The sequence below is a fragment of the Eleutherodactylus coqui genome, chromosome 1 (genome assembly GCF_035609145.1).
Source record: "Eleutherodactylus coqui strain aEleCoq1 chromosome 1, aEleCoq1.hap1, whole genome shotgun sequence".
Taxonomy (NCBI): Eukaryota; Metazoa; Chordata; class Amphibia; order Anura; family Eleutherodactylidae; genus Eleutherodactylus; species Eleutherodactylus coqui.
In genome coordinates this window covers 112,382,349-112,400,161 of record NC_089837.1, presented here as the reverse complement: position 1 = coordinate 112,400,161, position 17,813 = coordinate 112,382,349, and the positions used below count along the sequence as shown (strand labels likewise).

Here is a 17,813-nt window from a genome sequence, read left to right as displayed (position 1 = left end):
TCGCCCAGTTGTCGCCCTAGGGCCTAGCCTAGGGGGGCAAGTAAGTAGGGACAGAGGTTGCGGATAGGACTAGGGACTTCCAACTGCCTGGACTCCAGTCATGGAAAGGTCTTTTCAGTGTCCCCTTTTTGAAAAATTGCCTGGCTATCATCCAACAGCTAACAACCCACAGTGTAGCATTAAGACTCCAGGGGGAGCCCAGGGTGGCAGTACCAATGTTGTTCACTGATGGAAATGCAGGACAACCCACCGAATTATCATGGCGTCATTAATAGGTTGCTGGTCTGCATGGTGAACTACATATATCAGAATGGTCTGGCACCCTGTATCCACTATGTGTGGGAGTGTACGCCAAGCAGCCACCCCCCTCATTATCAAGAGGCAGTGTGAGTGGTTGTCTTATCGGTGTCCTACACAGGTGTAATTTGCTCCTCCATTTGGTAGTCAGCTACCTGCATGGTGAGAGGATACATCTATATGCACTCCTCACTAGTAAGTAATGGCCATTTTCTGTGATTGTTTTTAATTTTTTATTTCCCCTTCTGTGATGCATTTACAGACTATGAGGAATTAGCGGTGACACAAGAGGTACGAGTGCTAGTTCTGTACAACGGTCCAGCCATCTCTTAAAAAATTAAGGTAGTATACATAAAGCTGTATGAGCCAATCACCAGCCAGTATCTGTGTATGTACAGATATGAAGTGCATTTGAGTGTAATGGCTATCAGGGATACAGAGTGATAAATTGGTCAGGTTTTGAATGGGATTATATAAATAGGGTAAATGGAGAAAGATTGGGCAATATGGTAGTCCCCTACTGGTGCCAGGTTTTTCTTCGTCGAGAAGAAGGACGGGGGTCTCAGGCCCTGTATTGATTACAGAGACCTCAACAAAATAACCGGCAGAAACTAATACGCTCTTCCTCTCATCCTCGATCTCCTCAATCAGGTTTCTGGGGCCAGTGGTTCTCTAAGCTCGATCTGAGGGGAGCTTATGATCTAATCAATATACGGAAAGGGAATGAGTGGAAGACGGCCTTTAATACACCTCTTGGCCACTTCTAATACCTCGTGATGCCTTTTGGGTTATGTAATGCCCCAGCTACTTTCCAAGGGTTTATGAATTCCATTTTCCAGGATATCATTGGCGTGTTCGTCATGGTATACCTGGATGACATCCTGATTTTCTCCTCTGGCTGGGAGACACACCGTGTACATTTAGAAACCGTGCTGACTCACCTCAGGGCTAACAAATTGTTTGCTAAATTTGAGAAATGTGTTTTCGGTGTCCAAAAATATCATTCTTGGGGTACATCATTACACCATGCGATGTTCAGATGGATCCGGTAAAGGTGAAAGCAATCATGGAGTGGGCTTAGCCAGTCACCTTAAAAGCTCTACAGTGCTTCCTTGGGTTCTCTAACTACTATCGTAAATTTATTAAGAACTTCTCCGTGGAGGCTAAGCCTTTAACGGATCTCACCAGAAAGGGGGCTGATGTGAGTACCTGGTCTTCTGATACTCTTGCGGCCTTCTCTACCCTGAAGGCTGCCTTCTCTTCTGTGCCTTTCCTCATCCACCCTGACCTATCTTGCTCGTTTGTGGTGGAGGTAGACACCTCCGAGTTTGGAGTTGGAGCAGTACTGTCTCAAGGTCCCTCCACACTCACGAACCTTAGACCTTGTGCCAACTTTTTCAAGAAGTTCTCCTCTACGGACCGAAATTACGACATAGGCAACCAGGAATTACTAGCTATTAAGTGGGCGTTTAAGGAATGGAGGCATTTTCTGGAAGGAGCACTCCATCAGATCACTGTACTCACAGACCATAAAAACCTCATTTATCTAGACTCCACTAAGACTTGGTTGAATGCTTGGCAAGCCCGCTGGGCCTTGTTCTTTTCACGGTTCAACTTTTTGGTGACTTACAGACCCGGCTCAAAAAATGTTAAGGCAGATGCCTTGCCTAAGAGTTTTGGTACCCCGGAATCTTCAGAGTCTGAGCCTGGGAGTATTTTTTTCCCCGGGGAGGTTCTTGCTGCTGTCTCCTCCGACCTTTCACCTCTTATACACGCTGCTTAACAGTCGGGCCCTGAAGCCCTTCGGGAAGGCCAACTTTTTGTCCCTTTGTCATTGAGGTTAAAGGTGTTAGAGGAGATGCATGGTTCAGTCCTAGCTGGTCATCACGGTATCAGGGGTTCTCAGGAACTACTATCCAGGATTTATTGGTAGCCTCATATGGCCAGGGATGTCCGGTCATTTGTGTCGGCATGCCCGGTTTGCGCCAAGGAAAAGAGCCTCTGGAGACGTCCTGTGGGTGCTCTTCCCCCTGTGCCTGTTCCATCTAGGCCATGGTCACATCTGTCGATGGACTGTTCCATCTAGGCCATGGTCCCATCTGTCCAATAGATGTGCCTCTCTTGCATGGGAACAGGATCATTTGGGTCATAGTTGATCGTTTTTCCAAAATGTCACATTTCATTCCTATATGCAAATTACCTGATGCCAAGCAACTATCTGAACTGTTTATCAGAGAGATTGTTTGGCTACATGGAATTCCGGAGGATATTATCTCAGTTAGAGGAGTACAGTTTGTTGCTCGCCTCTGGCGAGCTTTCTGCAAAAACCTACAGTATATGTTAACTTGCCTTTCTCTTCTGCATTCCATCCTGAGTCTAACAGGCAAACTGAATGCATGAATCAAGAATTAATCCAGTACCAAAGACTTTTTGTTTATGATAATCAGTTTCAGTGGGCCACCTACTTACCTCTTGCTGAATTTGCTATCAATAACCATGTTAATTCGTCTTCCCAAGTCTCTGCAATTATGGTTATAGAAGAATGAAGGTTTGATAAGAGTCTAGCCCACATCCCTCTCCAACTGATCCACCACGTTCCTGCAAGATATACACTGCACTTCTCAGCTATGAGCGCTCCTTATACAGTTACCTCGACTTGAGTGTGGGTCCGGTAATCTTTCCATGGTTTGGGCAGCTCACAAGTTCCGTCCAGCTTCACACACTCACAATATGCAGTATGTATATGTAAATGGATGTATATTGGGATATGAGTACACATATCATTCAGTGGACTAGTGTTCACCTTAGACATGAAATGTTAGCAGTAAGCAGCTGGCACATGCATCTACCTCATGTAGTAGAGCGCAGGCTCTCTATGGTTGTCCATCCTTGTTAATGATATTGCAGTATGAAAAATTTGTAATATGAAAGTGACCATCTTGCCTGAGATCCTGTGAACAACATTGTGATATATGTTTTACAGCAGCAAAATGGGACATAGCACTCTGTAGTCTGAAAATGCATTGACTTCTATGGGAGTGTGTTATAAGTATGCTCTGTGGCCTGTGCTGATGTCATTTTGCAGGGAGGGGAAGGAGGTGAGCTGTGACCGAGACCTATTGTGAATGGTTAATCCTGTGTTATCTTTATAAAGGTGGTATCTTTCATTGTAATCCTGCCAGTAACTATGACTGCTGAAAAGTAATCTCTACAGAATAGAAAGTGTTAGCCCATTATGAATCTCATTGGCCAGTGTGAAAACTACAAGATTTCAGGATTAAAAAAATAACTTAATAAGTAAAATATGCATGTTGACATGTAAAGTAAAATAAATCACCACAAATTCTTAAAAAATATGTTTAACATTAAATCAAATCTTTAATTATAGGTAATTTTCTGATGACGCATTCTGTTTAAGAGTTTCCTTTAACTAGCTTAGTTTCTGCATTACACAATATTACAATGTGGTAATAGTCTTTATTTGTGTACCGCCAACACATTGCGCAGCACTTTACAAGTCAGAGGGAGTATTAAACCAATAGACAAGTTGAACAATACTTAATGAACAGTTTTAAGCCAATAGACAGTTTGAATAATGGGTGATCGTCCTGCTCTAAGAGCTTACAGACTATGAGGAAATAGCGGTGACACAAGAGGTACAAGTGCTTGTTCTGTACAATGGGCCAGCCATCTCTTAAAAAAATAAGGTAGTATACATAAAGCTGTATGAGCCGGTCACCAGCCAGTATCTGTATGTACGGATATGAAGTGCATTTGAGTGTATGGGCTATCAGGGATACGCTGGGATAAAGTGGTCAGGTCCTAAATGGGATTGTATAAATAGGGTAAATGGAGAAAGATTAGGCAATATGGTAGGCCTCCCTAAAAAGATGTGCTTTTAGGGCGCGCTTAAAAATGCCGCTGTTGTAAATTATCCAGTCTGGTGTAGCAGATTCCAGAGAACTGGTACAGCTTGGGAAAAATGTGGGAGATGGACAATTAGTGTAAGGTCATTAGCAGAATAGACAGCAATGGTAGGATGGTAGACAGGGATGAGAGAGGAGATATAGGGCAGTGCAGCACTGTGGAGAGCTTTATGGATGAGGGTGATGTATTGTATACTAGGGTGAAGGCATCAGTGTAGCGGGTGGACAAAAAGATAAGCCTGGCTGCTGCGTTCTGGATGGATTGTAGAGGGGAACGTTTAGTGAAGTTAAGACCAATCAGTAGCAAGTTGTAGCAATCAATGGATCAGGGCAACAATAGGAGTTTTAGATGTCTCCACAATAAGAAATGGGTGGTTTCTGGAGATATTTTGCAGTATTTCTTCAATAAAACCAACCCAACACTTTATCTTCTTCTTTATTATCATTCAGTTTGAACACTCTCAGTATAAAAAGTTACATTCACTTCATATCCAAGGAGCAAAGATATTAAATACATAATTCTGTACAATAGCATATACAAGTTACATAACAAAACTACAATGTAGCTCTTCACGTATTCCAGTAATCTTCATCAATCAGCAAGCATATTGCTACAAAAAGAATAAAAAAAGATTAACTTTAAGCAATTGTAATGACTCATCTGACTCAAAGCAGAAAAAAGAGATTTATCTGGTAATACAAAAAATATCTAATAATGTAAATGCTTAGGCAACTTTTAATGTTTTCTGTCTGATAAAAAAATCTAGAAACTGAGCAGAACTGCATTTTATATCTACTCCTTGCATTTAAGGAAGAGCGCTGCCAAGGGTAAAGTTCGTGTCTTCCCTCATGGATAGTGTATTATGTGTCTTGTCTAGAGATGAGCGAGCATACTCGATAAGGCAAACTACTCGAGTGAGTAGTGCCTTCTTCTGGTACCTGCCCGCTCGTCTCTAAAGATTCGGGTGCCGGCAGGGGGCGGGGAGTGGCGGGGGAAAGCGGGGAGGAACGGAGGGGAGATCTCTCTCTCCCTCTCTTCCCCCTGCTCACCGCCACAACTCACCTGTCACCCACGCCGGCAGCCGAATCTTTAGAGACGAGCGGGCAGGTACTCGAATAAGGCACTACTCGCTCGAGTACTTTGCCTTATCGAGTATGCTCGCTCATCTCTAGTCTTGTCCTGATTCCATACTGTACTTTGCATCCTCCTCTATGTGACATTTTTTGCATTTACTTGTTATACATATGACTTACAATGCTTTTCTGTGTGACAAAGTCAAAGTAGTCAGGCTATGGAATATCCTGGTTTAAGAGGTAGTAATGGAAATATTATTACAACATTCAAAAATGAGTTGGATGGTTATTAGAGATGAGCGAGCGTACTCGGATAAGCACTACTCGCTCGAGTAATTGGCTTTATCCGAGTATCGCTGTGCTCGTCCCTGAAGATTCGGGTGCCGGCACGGAGTGGGGAGCTGCAGGGGAGAGCGGGGAGGAACGGAGGTAAGATCTTTCTCTCCTCTCCCGCCCGCTCTCCCCTGCTCCCCGCTGCGACTCACCTGTCAGCCGCAGCGGCACCCGAATCTTTAGCCCTGAGCACAGCGATACTCGGATAAAGCACATTACTCGAGCGAGTAGTGCTTATCCGAGTACACTCGCTCATCTCTAATGGTTATCTAATGATACATGACATTGTGAGATATAGATGACATTTAATAAGGGTCTATCTCATCAATTCAACCCCTTTATAATTTAACCTAACTTTGGGATCATGTGATCTGGCTTCTGAAACCACCGGCAATCAGCTGTTCTCTCTAAAGAAAGTAGTAGGGCATGGCAACTATTCCAATTGGGCTCCAAGTAGGCCAAGCCTACTATGGAAAGGAGTTATCTTCGTGGGACAACCCTTTTATATACAATACTTAATGCTAGCCCCATATACATCTATACATCTGTTCCATCTTATAAATCTTATAAACACAGTTATACTTTTCACACAATCATTGTAACATGTATGGACAACTATGAGATATGCCTTCAATTACCTGAGTTTTCTCTGGACAACAACAAGCTCCACATATTCCTCCAATTAAACCATTGATGACCTGAATTACGCACAAAATAATTGCGATTCCAGACAAACCCAACAGGATGGAGAAGAGGGTGACATTCCATACAACAACATTATGTGGTTCTTGACACTGGGACCAAGTTGAGTGGTCAGACAAGTAGCTGCAAAATAGAAATGTTAAGTTATGTGAGGTTAGGAATATAAAAACCATCAGACTTAAAATAAAAAGCACACAAAAATTAATGGAAAACTTTTCTTAAAAAATTAAGGGAACACTTTGCCTACAAACCAGTCATGCTGAATGATGTTATAGGCAGTAAAATCCTCACTATGGCATCCCTAGACCCTTTTACATCTGTCACATGGGCTCAGGGTCATCCTGCCTGAAGATAATGTGGTGCCAGTGGGAGACCTGGCAATTCTGGTGCCACCCGAGCTGCCCAGAAGAGATCATTTTGTAGGACATTTGCAGTGCTCCCCCTGTTCCTCCTTGCACAAAGGAGCAGATACCAGTACTGATGTGGCCTGATGCCCTTCTATGGGCCTGTTGAGCTCTCCTCATATAACCATCCATGTCCTGGCATCTGCTCCACGCTCTTGAGTCTATGCTAAGAAACACAGCAAACCTTATTGCAATGGCATGAGTGTGCCATGCTGGAGGAGCAGGACTACCTGTGCAACCTTATTGGGCTGTGGGTACCGCCTTATGCTACCAGTAGTGACAAGGACACTAGCAAAAGGTAAAACTACAGAAAAACAGCCAGGAAGGATGAGGAGAAAGTAATTGTCTATGGCCACCACCTGCAAAACCATTCCCTTTTTCAGGGATAGTCTTGCTGTTGCCCCTTAAGTGCACCTATTGCACCAAAGCAGGTAAAATCGATGCTTCCTAATCGGATAGATTGATATCCCTGAAGTTTAAGTGACTTATTATGATATTATGATGATATTATGATGCTTAAGTGTTCCCTTAATTTTTTGAGCAGTGTATATTTATAATCTTCTTCAAAAATCAATGTTAACCTATTTTCTTTTAACTCAAGTCAAGTTCAATTTTTTTGGGAAGCCTGAAAATAGAAGGATCTACGGGTATATATTTTAGTGAATACCTTTTTGGGCTTATTCAGATGGGCGTATATCGGTCTGGTTTTCACACCCCGCTGATATACACTGCCCCTCTCTGCAGGGTGAGAGCTAAGTTCTGCCCCGTCCCGCCCCTCCCATTGCAGACAATGGTGAGGGGCAGTAGCTCAGTGCACTAGCTCTTTTCCCGTCCCGACTCCCCACCTTGCAGAGAGGGGCAGTGTGTATCAGCCGGGCGTAGAAACCCAACGATATACGCCCATCTGAATAAGCCCTTACTAGTAAGTTGGAGGACCTAGAGGAGCATGGAAGCATAGTAATTACATTAATTTGCATTTGTAACAGGTTTTGCAGGGGTGAAATGGCTGGGAGGTAAGGATATAATTATGATGTATATTTTATAACAGTCCAACTATCTGGACCTTGACCACAAAATTTGTAGTCTCAGCAAGTTGGATTATCAGTGCAGAACAGTCTGATTTGGCTTCAGAGCTGGCCATGAACAGATGGAACAAATTTTACCTTGATTGTAATAGTATGGCGCAGAAAGTTACCTTAGCTTAGCCCATTAAAAAGGTATTATTCTCTTATCTTATCACAACAAAACCCATTGTAAAGTACTTCAAAGGGTAATAAACCACCCTGATGGCACGGCACACCATCATATCCCATTGCGTTAAGGCCACTGTCACATGAGAGTATGTAAAAATGCTGCGTTTTTTTATGCAGTGTTTTATTGTGCTCAGAGCCTCATTTTTCTGCACATTTGCCTGTGTTTTTACTGCATATTTTTGCACAGTAACAACGCAGGTAAGCAAGCTGATAACTTTTTTCCCCCTCCCGTGAGCATAGTAGCCTGCGTAAAGAAGATTGAGTATTTACTGAGGTTTTTTTTGCACCCTATTCATTTCAATGGACGATTTAGGGCGTGAAATACCCACTAAAACACCGAAAATAGGACACGACGCTTGCGATTTTGCACACATGTAACATGCAGTGTAAAAATACTAGTTAGAGAAGCCCCATTAAAATAAATGGAGGTTTAGTGCTGCGTATTTCACGCATGCATCATCTGCATCAAAAACCGCTTGTGTGAGATTGTCCTAATGATTATCATTCAGATTCCCATGATCCAGCGAGAATGTGAACAATTATCATTCAGTGTAAAAAGGCCCTAAGCTATCTGTACTTGAGATAAAAAGCAGATGAATCTGCCAGTTTGATGGGATCAGTTGACTATCTCATGTGTATGATGGCTTCCCGAATGTCCCCAGTGAAGGATGTCATGACACAGAGGGATCAGGTATCTTTCTATTAAGAGTTTGGAGAAAAAAGATACATACTGAGCATTCGTATTTCTGAATGGATATCCCCACATCCCGTTACTTTGTAGACAATATGGTCCTTCTGCTAAGCCAAGTGCCGAAATGATGAGACAATATCCACCACCAGCAACTCCAATTAATGCAGCCACAACAGATCCGAGCATCTGTAATAAAGAATGATTGTTAGTGTCTGTTATATCTGGTGCCGATTGGAAATAAGCGTCAGTCACTAAATGTCAAACAACTTACTGCACAGCTTCTCCCACAGCTCCTATGGCCACAACATCCACAGCAATCCTCTTCTTCCAGTCCAATGCAGACAAATGCTGGAATCAGCATCTAGAAAACAACAAAACATCCCGAAAAGTTATGATCTACATGATAGTGACAAATCCATGTGCACAACTCTTAGACTTGACCTATTCAGAAGAAAACATCCCTGGTAACCAATAGCTAATTCTAATTGCTACATAGTTTTTTGAAGAGTAGTTGGCATCTAATGTGATTACCTTTTTAATTTGCCAAATGCAAGGGTGTCCAACATATGAGTGAAAGACACTCACCAGAACGTTCCAGAATGAGCATTGCAGTTACGAAATGTGGTCAGTTGGTACATAAATCCAGCCTGACAGGAATATCTTGGTTTACAGTATTTGTAGTCAACAAAGTGTTATGTAGCAAGATCATGCTAGCTCACTAGAGTTCAAGAGGATCCTCCGGTAGGCCTTCGTTTTGACACAAAAATAGGCTCCAAGGGACAAGCAGGAGCATATAAAGATGACTTGAAGCCCATGACGTGCTGCTAGCGTCTATTCTTATAGGTTTCCTAAGTTTAATTTATTAATAATGTGACCTATGTACACAAGGATGACAGCATAATATGTGATGTAATTAACAAGTGGACATACACAAGTTTTGTATTAATTGATGGCAGGCCCTCAGAATGGTTACTACGGTGGGTCCAAGGCAAACCAGCCTAACGTTGTATACCATGGTTATGGTTTCTAGAGACCAAGCTGTTTAAATGGCTCCCAAAAGTCCTTGTAATTTTTTTATGGGATAGCTAAGCTTAAAAAGTTTGCATCATTGATTTCAAATTGCTCTATAAATGAAGATTGTTCTTCATGAATTAAGAGATTCTGCTCTAACTGTGGAAGAGAACCCTTATCTAGAGATTTGGACCTCTGGAAGTTTTCTTGCTGAAGCTTTACAATGTACAGGACAGACGATGGTAGGCATTTGCATAGTCTTCAAAAAAGTTCCAAAGGTCATGATCTCTGGACCATGGCCCATGTCTAAAGGGCCAATGTTATGTTAGGTTTTGTCCACATGACTGATCCTCTAAATGTACATCACATAACAGTTATTAAACAATCTAGGCTGGCATTAGATCAACAGTAGACGCCTGTCTTTGGGCCGTCTTAAGGTGGCCACACACATTAGACAAATGCTGGTTGAACCTCCTGATTTCAGCAGGAATGGCCAACCATCTAATGTGTATGGGGGCTTTTGACTCTCTCACAATGGTAGATGTGAGGGGAAACAAGAATATGGCAGTTGGCTAGCCTCAGCTTCACACACAGACCTACTGCCATGGTGGTGCACCACCAGGTGGGTGGTGTGCATTCAATAGTATCACACCAGTAAAAAAGCAGCAGCACTGTAGAAAAATTGTACAGTTGCACAACTTGAAGTGGAATCCTCATGGTACATACTATCACAGCTGGACAAATGCATAGAAAATCACCTCTACACACAGAGGCAGTAGATCCCTCTAAGTAGAGTGTTCTCTAGCATCTGCCTAGTTTTGGCAAGTGTTGACACCATCTCGAAAGACAATACTCTACTGAATACACTGGCGCAACTATAGGGGATGCAGGGGATACGGTTGCACCCGGGCCCAGGAGCCTTAGGGGGCCCATAAGTCCTCTCTTCTCCATATAGGGAGCCCAGTACTATGAATAAAGCATTACAGTTGGGGGCCCTGTTACAGATTTTGCATTGGGGCCCAGGAGCTTCAAGTTACATCTCTGCATTAAAAGGGTTAAGAGAAGTTGGAGGGCCACAAGATAAACTTTTGCACCCGGGCCCATGAGCCTTTAGCTACACCCCTGACTGAATGTATAATATACAATATGTATTAACACTATTCTGTCTATATTTTTGGTTTGAACGGAAACTAAACAGTCTCTGCAGATATTACATTTAATAAGGTGGAACTAGTTAACATTGTATACATATTATGTAGGTACAGAGACACACCTGATCTCAGAAGAAAGCAGCTTCACGTGACATAAAGACACACAACTGTGAATAATAGTTTTTGTTAGCACTTAAATTGTACGTTTCTTTATTTTGTTACACCCTTTAGGAAGGTTATTGTTATTACTGAAGACATAACGGGTCTGTTTAGAGAACAGATATTATTAATTTCACCAACGTGCACAGACACGTTAGAGGAGAGCAGAGTCACGTGTACTGTACCTGCTTAAAAATTTCCAGTTGGATGAAACTTTTGTATTGTTTAAAACAGAAAGGAAGGTTTCTGGAGTAGACATATATCTATAACCCGGGTGTGTCCTGTACATTAGTCCTCAGAACTGGTTGCAAGCTATACTGTAATATTTAAAGGGGTATTCTGACAACATTAAGTTAACCCTTATCAATAGGATGGAGGATAACTAGCTGATTGGTTAGGGTCTGAACGCTGGAGCCCCCACTAATCAGCAGAACTGGGGTCCCATGAACTCTGAGAGACTGACAACTTGAATGGAGCAGCAGTGCGCATGCTTGGTCACAGCTCCATTCATTTCAGTGAAAGTGCCAAAAATAGCCAATGGCAGCATAATGATAGGTTCATCGCGGAAAATCGCGGTGACATCAGTGCTCCCTTGTAGCGGCTCCCGCCGCGGTATGTCGCAATGCCCATGGACAGCCGGCCACAATTGTGCTCACTCTGTGGCCTCCGAAGCCACCACCATCCCACAGCACACATCATCATTACAGCGCTACATCTGTACCTCAACTCCTCCCGTCTCCTCTCAGTGTGGCGGACTCCACTAGCGGTAAATTGCAGCGGAGTCTGCCACGGCACTCCCAAAACCCTCATACTCACCTCTGCATCTGCTGTGCTGTTCCTGTCCCTCGAGCCGGCGTGCATACGCAGTTCCGGATGACGCAACCGACCGCAATGGAAGACGGCTGTGCATATTCCCACGGCAATTAGAACATGCCACGGATTGTTTCACGCAGCAGAAATCAATATAACCGAATAGCTCTGGGGTAATGAGTAACGCAGTGCACACTTTTCATAGCGTTGCTATGGAAAGCACAGCCCTCTGTCCATGAGCGGAGAATCATAGCGATTCTCCGCTCGTGGTACTCAAATCGTGGCATGCCGCAGTTCTCCGTGGTGAGCCTATCTGTCAGATAGGCTCACCGCTGAGACCTTTCAACGCTCCCCCACTCATCCCCCGCAGCGGAATATTCCTGGTGCTATTCCGTCATTGCCGTGGACAGGGGGCCCAAGTTTTCTGAAGCTCCGAACATTGGAAGAGGATGTCAAGTATGGATATAGCGTTGTAAGCACTGCTTTGCGCACAGGTGATGATGATGTGCACTGCAGGATGGAGTTTAGTGATGGAGGTCCTCTAACTCTGTGGCGAGGAGTGCCTTTGGGTCCCCCTGGCTTAGGGACCTGGTCACAATTGTGACCCCTGAAACCCCTATAGCTACACCACTATCTGATAATAAGCTCCCAAGCCTACTTCCTGCAGTTACTCTGCAAATCTGTCATCAGAATACAGGATATTGATTAAGAAAACCTGAACCCTATCTATAGCAGTAGACAAAGGCTAATATAAATCAGTTTACAACTTGTGATACTGTCTCATGCACTACTCTAGAGTCTCATTGCTAGCTGTTCTATATACTTAGTATCCTAAATGATAAAGGCTAGGAAAATAGCTGGGTGCATTTTGGGCTGAAAATCAGTTTTGCATTAGGGTTTCATTAAAGATTTAGCTTCTGCAGCTTCTATTTCTTATCATCTGATGAACTTTGCTTTGGTCATAAATTAGCTTAGAAGATTATTCAGGAGAAGAGAGAAGGGACCAGAGACTGAGCTGCGGGAAGAGATCACTAACCGATCTGCTATTGAAAGGCATTATGCGGCTCCTTGCATGCAGTGATATATAGAAGCTGCAGAAGTCAAACAGTGTGATATTTGTAATTAATCCCTATCACGAAAATGATTTTCAGCCCAAAATACATACATTTAAATTGAAAAAAAAAAGTCATGGTAAAATAGATAAATTTAAGTCACAAGTGTCGTCTTGACCATCAAAAAAAAGTGACAAGCATCTTTTTTTCCTATAGGGATAAAATACGCTAAAATATGCTCGTCTGAAGGCACCCTTACTGCATCATGGAAAAACTGTGTTCTCAGCTGCAGTACCACAACCCAGTGAAAATGCACTTTAAGGACTTTGAAATAAAAACAATTAAATTCCAACTTTTGCAGTGTTACTATACAAAAGAAAAAATACTTACAAGAAGTCCAGCTCCTGCGAGACCTTCAAAAAACCATACGTATCTAGACAGGTGGTTTTCCCGGGCGAACCTCGTTTCCCCATTGGGAAAGTATAAAAGGAGGTTAGCAATAATAGAACATACTGCCAGAATGAGAAGGAGAAATCCAACGCACTTTGCACATCTTCCAAAACACATTTTTGCTGCTCCTGTGTTGGGGATCTGCTATATCCTTTGCAGATACAGGCGTGGATGAATATAGAATGAACCTTTTGTTCTGAGGCTTAAATACCCAGAACTTTGTTAGTCACCAAGGTGAGACCTATTAATACAAGCACAACCTGCTTACGACACAAGATGAGCAGGTGGATTTTTTTTGGGAACTTACCAGCTACGTATGAAGAAAAAAGGCGGGGTAACATAAACGTATTTACATTACAACTTGGGAAAACTATCTGAGCCAAAACTGTGATGTCACATTTCCCTAAGTAGTTTTCATTCTCATGTGATGTGTGTTTGCAGACTTACTAATGTTCTCTGTAATTTACCCAGTGATTACAAGCTCTGAGCCTTTGTTTCCACTACCTGTTGTCGGCAACACAGAATGCGCCTGCATTGGTAAATTCTGTGCACGCTTTCCTATCCCCGGAGGCCCTCCTATGGTATATATTAGGTCATAAGTATTTTCTGTGTCCATTAAGGTCTACAGGCAGCTGTAATTCAAAGGGTGGTGATTATAATTTAGGGCAAAAACACATGGGCGTAAGCGCAACTAATCTCGTCGCTACGGAGTGTCGTGCATGAACGAGAGTTCTTATTTTTTTCTTGAACTTTTCAAACTCCGTGCTAGCGCGCACAAGTTTGGAAAGAACAGCAGGAAGATAATGTCCTGCCCAATTTTCCTCGCATGTCGTATTAATGGGCGAGAATGTGGCTAGTGAAACGAAACCATTGAAATCTGTGTATTTTTCATCCCATTATACAGCCACGATTGTCATGGGCGCATAAGAGTAATATCACCGCATATCGCAGCGATATTGTACTGTGCAAGAGAGCGTATCTCACGCATGCTGTTGCTTCACAATGGTGTGTATATATGCCGCCCATAACAGCGTTGATTACGCACCCATAGTAAACAATGGGCATATCTAGCATGTAGTATGCGGAAAATTAGAACATGCTGTGTTCTTTTTTGCGTTCACGTATTACGCAATGCTTACACGCAAATGTGAGTGAAAAAGCGTAAGGCAATGTATTTGATCGCCTGTGAATTATGCCTATCACACGCATAATACACAGTAATTTTACGCTTGTTTGAGCCCGGCCTAAAGGAAACCAGTCACCAGCTTTTGGCATGCAAGCCACCAGTATGTGCTGTAGCGTGTGCAAGTGGTGTTATATATCATGCGCAGTGAATTGAGGCATACACTGCGCAATTTCACATATACATTGTGTGTGCGCCGAATCCTGTTGATGCATGACCAGACTGGGGAAAAAGCCTGCACGGGATTTCAGCGCTGCAAGAGCTGATGTCACAAGAAGGGGCTGTCAATCAAGAGGGAATGGGCCCTTTACATGGAGTGACCATGTGACTAAGGAACCCTCCAGCGCCACCCCAGGGAAGTCACCAGCATATCGCACACACTGGAATAAAATATATGTTTTCTGGCAGAATGACAAGCCAGCGATTTCTACACGTGTATAATGCTGGTTCTCAGTGCTAAAGCAAAAGGCTGGTGGCTTAGTATGCCAAAAAATGGCGACTGTTTCCTTTTACCTGGCAATGACCTTGAAGGATCAGGAACCTGATTGGTATCAAGTGAATACTTTCTTAATCACTCCACTGAAAGTGTCAGCCCATGAAACGTTTTTATTGCTTGTTCCATCTGTAATTCATATGGAGTAAATAGTAGTGCAGGTAATTTGTTTACCAGGTGTTTTATTGTATTTCCAAATGCCCTGCACTGTGGCTCACTGAAGCATACAGCGTCTTCAGTATGAACTGGAAGCCCGTCTCTTTTTGCATTCTTATTGGGGCTCTAAACCTAAAAAAATCAAGTTTCCTTTTTATTTAAAGCAACCTTCCATTCTTGGACCAAGACAGATGGCTACGCTGCTTCTCTGACTACCTGACGCATGCTGTGTAGAGATGAGCGAGCATACTCGCTAAGGCAAACTACAAGTAGTTTGTAGCAAGTAGTGCCTTATGCGAGTACCTGCCCGCGTGTCTCTAAAGATTTGGGTACCGGTGGGGGGCGGGGAACGGTGGGGAGGAACGGGGGGAGATCTCTCTCTCACTCTCTCCCCCCCGCTCCTCCCTGCTCGCTCTCGCAACTCACCACTCTCCCCCACCGGCACCCAAATCTTTGGAGTCGAGCGGGCAGGTACTCGCATAAGGCACTACTCACTCGAGTAGTTTGCCTTAGCGAGTACGCACGCTCATCTCTAATGCTGGGCATTAGTAAGTATCATTAGTCTAAAGTCCCATTTATCAAACATCGCTGAAACGTCAGTTTGAGTGACAGTTTTGAGCGATCATCTTTACATAATCTATAATAGCTATTTAGCTACTAAAGCACTATGAAGCGGAGCGGGATACCGCCGCTATCGCTCAGTGAACAATACAGCTGTTTTGCAAAAGCAAACAACTGCATTGTTCTCCGTGCTTACAGCTCGCGTCCCGCTGTGGTAACAGCCTGCACCGCTGATAAGAGTCCATTGCTCAATTCCAGAAAACTAGAATTGAGCGAGGAACGAATCGTGCACAAAAACTGCACGATGTCCGTGCATTTAGACGCAACGGTTATCGCTCAAAAGAAGTCTTTGAGCAAATTCTGAGCGAGAATCGTTGTGTCTAAATGGGCCTTAAGATTCTAAACGTTGCTTTGATTAGCCAGTGTTGTCCACATGAGCAGTACTGGCTAGTCAGAGCAGCAGTAGCATCTTAGACTACCAATACATACTGATGCATGGCGGGCATCTGATAGTCAAAGAAGCAGTGCAGCCATCTTGGTTTGTCCAGGAACGGAGGGTTGCTTTAATTCTACAAGAGGCGTTATAACTCTGCATACAGGTGTGTTTTGTAGGTCCACATAAGTGATGCCGCTGACAAAGGAGGAAAGGAACAATGTGATACTGCTGGCAGGGTCTGAGTCAACACATCATGTGGCACAAATGTTCAATGAGGCACATCAAACACATTCTTTAAATTGTATTATGAGATGTATCCTGGAAGATTTGTATAGGAATAGTCATGTATACAGACTGTATAGGGGCTTTTGATTCACCTTGTATTAGCATTCTCCTCTTCTGTCAAGGTGAAGATCAAGGAATGAACGTCAGTGAAATTTTAAGTCAGGGCTCCTTCACAAAATTGCTAAAACATCGCTGCCGCTTGAATTCAATGAATGGCTGAGTGCTGCCTCTGTTTGGCTGAGCGCTGTGACCAATCACAGGCACCGCCAAGCTGTCATTCAATTAATGGCTGAGCGCTGCTTGTGATTGGTAACAGCACTCAGCCAATCAGACCCAGCACTTTCAGAAGGCGGGGATTTTTAAATCCCTGGCTCAGAAGAATGCCGGGGAGCCAGGGAGAAGACGTGCCAGAGCTGTCACAGTGTTCAGTGATGAGGGGACTCCCCGCGGGGATGAAGGATTCCCTGCCACAACTGTCACAGCAGCAGCAGGAGATCTCCCTATGTTTTCAATGGGACCAGTGCTACTGTTGCCGGCCCCATTGAGAACAAGATTAAACCCCTGGATGTGACAGCATCCAGGGGTTTCACATCCAAGGAATCGCTATCTTCTCCCATTGCTCTCAATGGGGCCAGCCCTGCTGCTGCCCCATTGAAAGCAATGGAGGAACACACAATCTCCTGCCACGGCTGTGAAAATGCCTCGCATCCAGGGAATTTCTGAAGGTTTGCAAGAGTGATATCGGTACATGAATTACAGCCGGATATACAATGTTCCGGCCATCTTATATAAATAGGGTGGTATACATAATGGTATGTGAGTCGGTAACCAAAAAATATCTATATATGTACATAATTGTATTCATATGTATGAGGTGAGGTGGATGCTATGGTCAGGTTCATAGAATCATAGAATGGTAGAATTGGAAGGGACCTCCAGGGTCATCGGGTCCAACCCCCTGCTCAGTGCAGGATCCACTAAGGAACAATGTCCACGGACAAAATGGAATTATTAAAACCACGCGGGTGTGCCGTACGCGTGATCCCAGCCCATAGGGAATCATTGGACACCCGCAGATAATTAAATACCTGCGGATGTCATTTTCCCCTGGCGCGTGGATCGCACGTGCGGGAAAGCATTAGCAGCATGCTCCATTTCGTGAGGTTTTCCTGCTCGGACGGCTTCCGCGGCTTGTATTGAAGCCTATGGAAGCCATACGGTCCTGCTGTATTTTTGCTGTGCCGTGGGACAGCGGGAAAGCAGGAGTTAAAAAAAATGTGCATGGTGCATGCACATGGCACGCTACCGGAGTGCCAAGCACATCCGGCGGGCCAAAGAAAGAAGATCCAGCCGCGACGGAGGGAAGACCCGCAGCGTCTGGACGGG

At 43.8% G+C, this 17,813-nt stretch overlaps 1 protein-coding gene across 1 annotated transcript; it reads right to left on the bottom strand.

The window, feature by feature from the left end:
• Window positions 1-3,651: 3,651 nt before the first annotated feature.
• Window positions 3,652-13,533, bottom strand: TM4SF1 (transmembrane 4 L six family member 1). Its single transcript, XM_066599144.1, has 5 exons — window positions 13,254-13,533; window positions 8,952-9,041; window positions 8,721-8,866; window positions 6,269-6,455; window positions 3,652-4,834 (listed from the first exon to the last, which is right to left on the bottom strand). The coding sequence occupies exons 1-5, from the start codon at window positions 13,428-13,430 to the stop codon at window positions 4,820-4,822; spliced, it is 615 nt and encodes a 204-aa protein (XP_066455241.1). The 5' UTR covers window positions 13,431-13,533; the 3' UTR covers window positions 3,652-4,819.
• Between the last annotated feature and the right edge of the window lie 4,280 nt (window positions 13,534-17,813).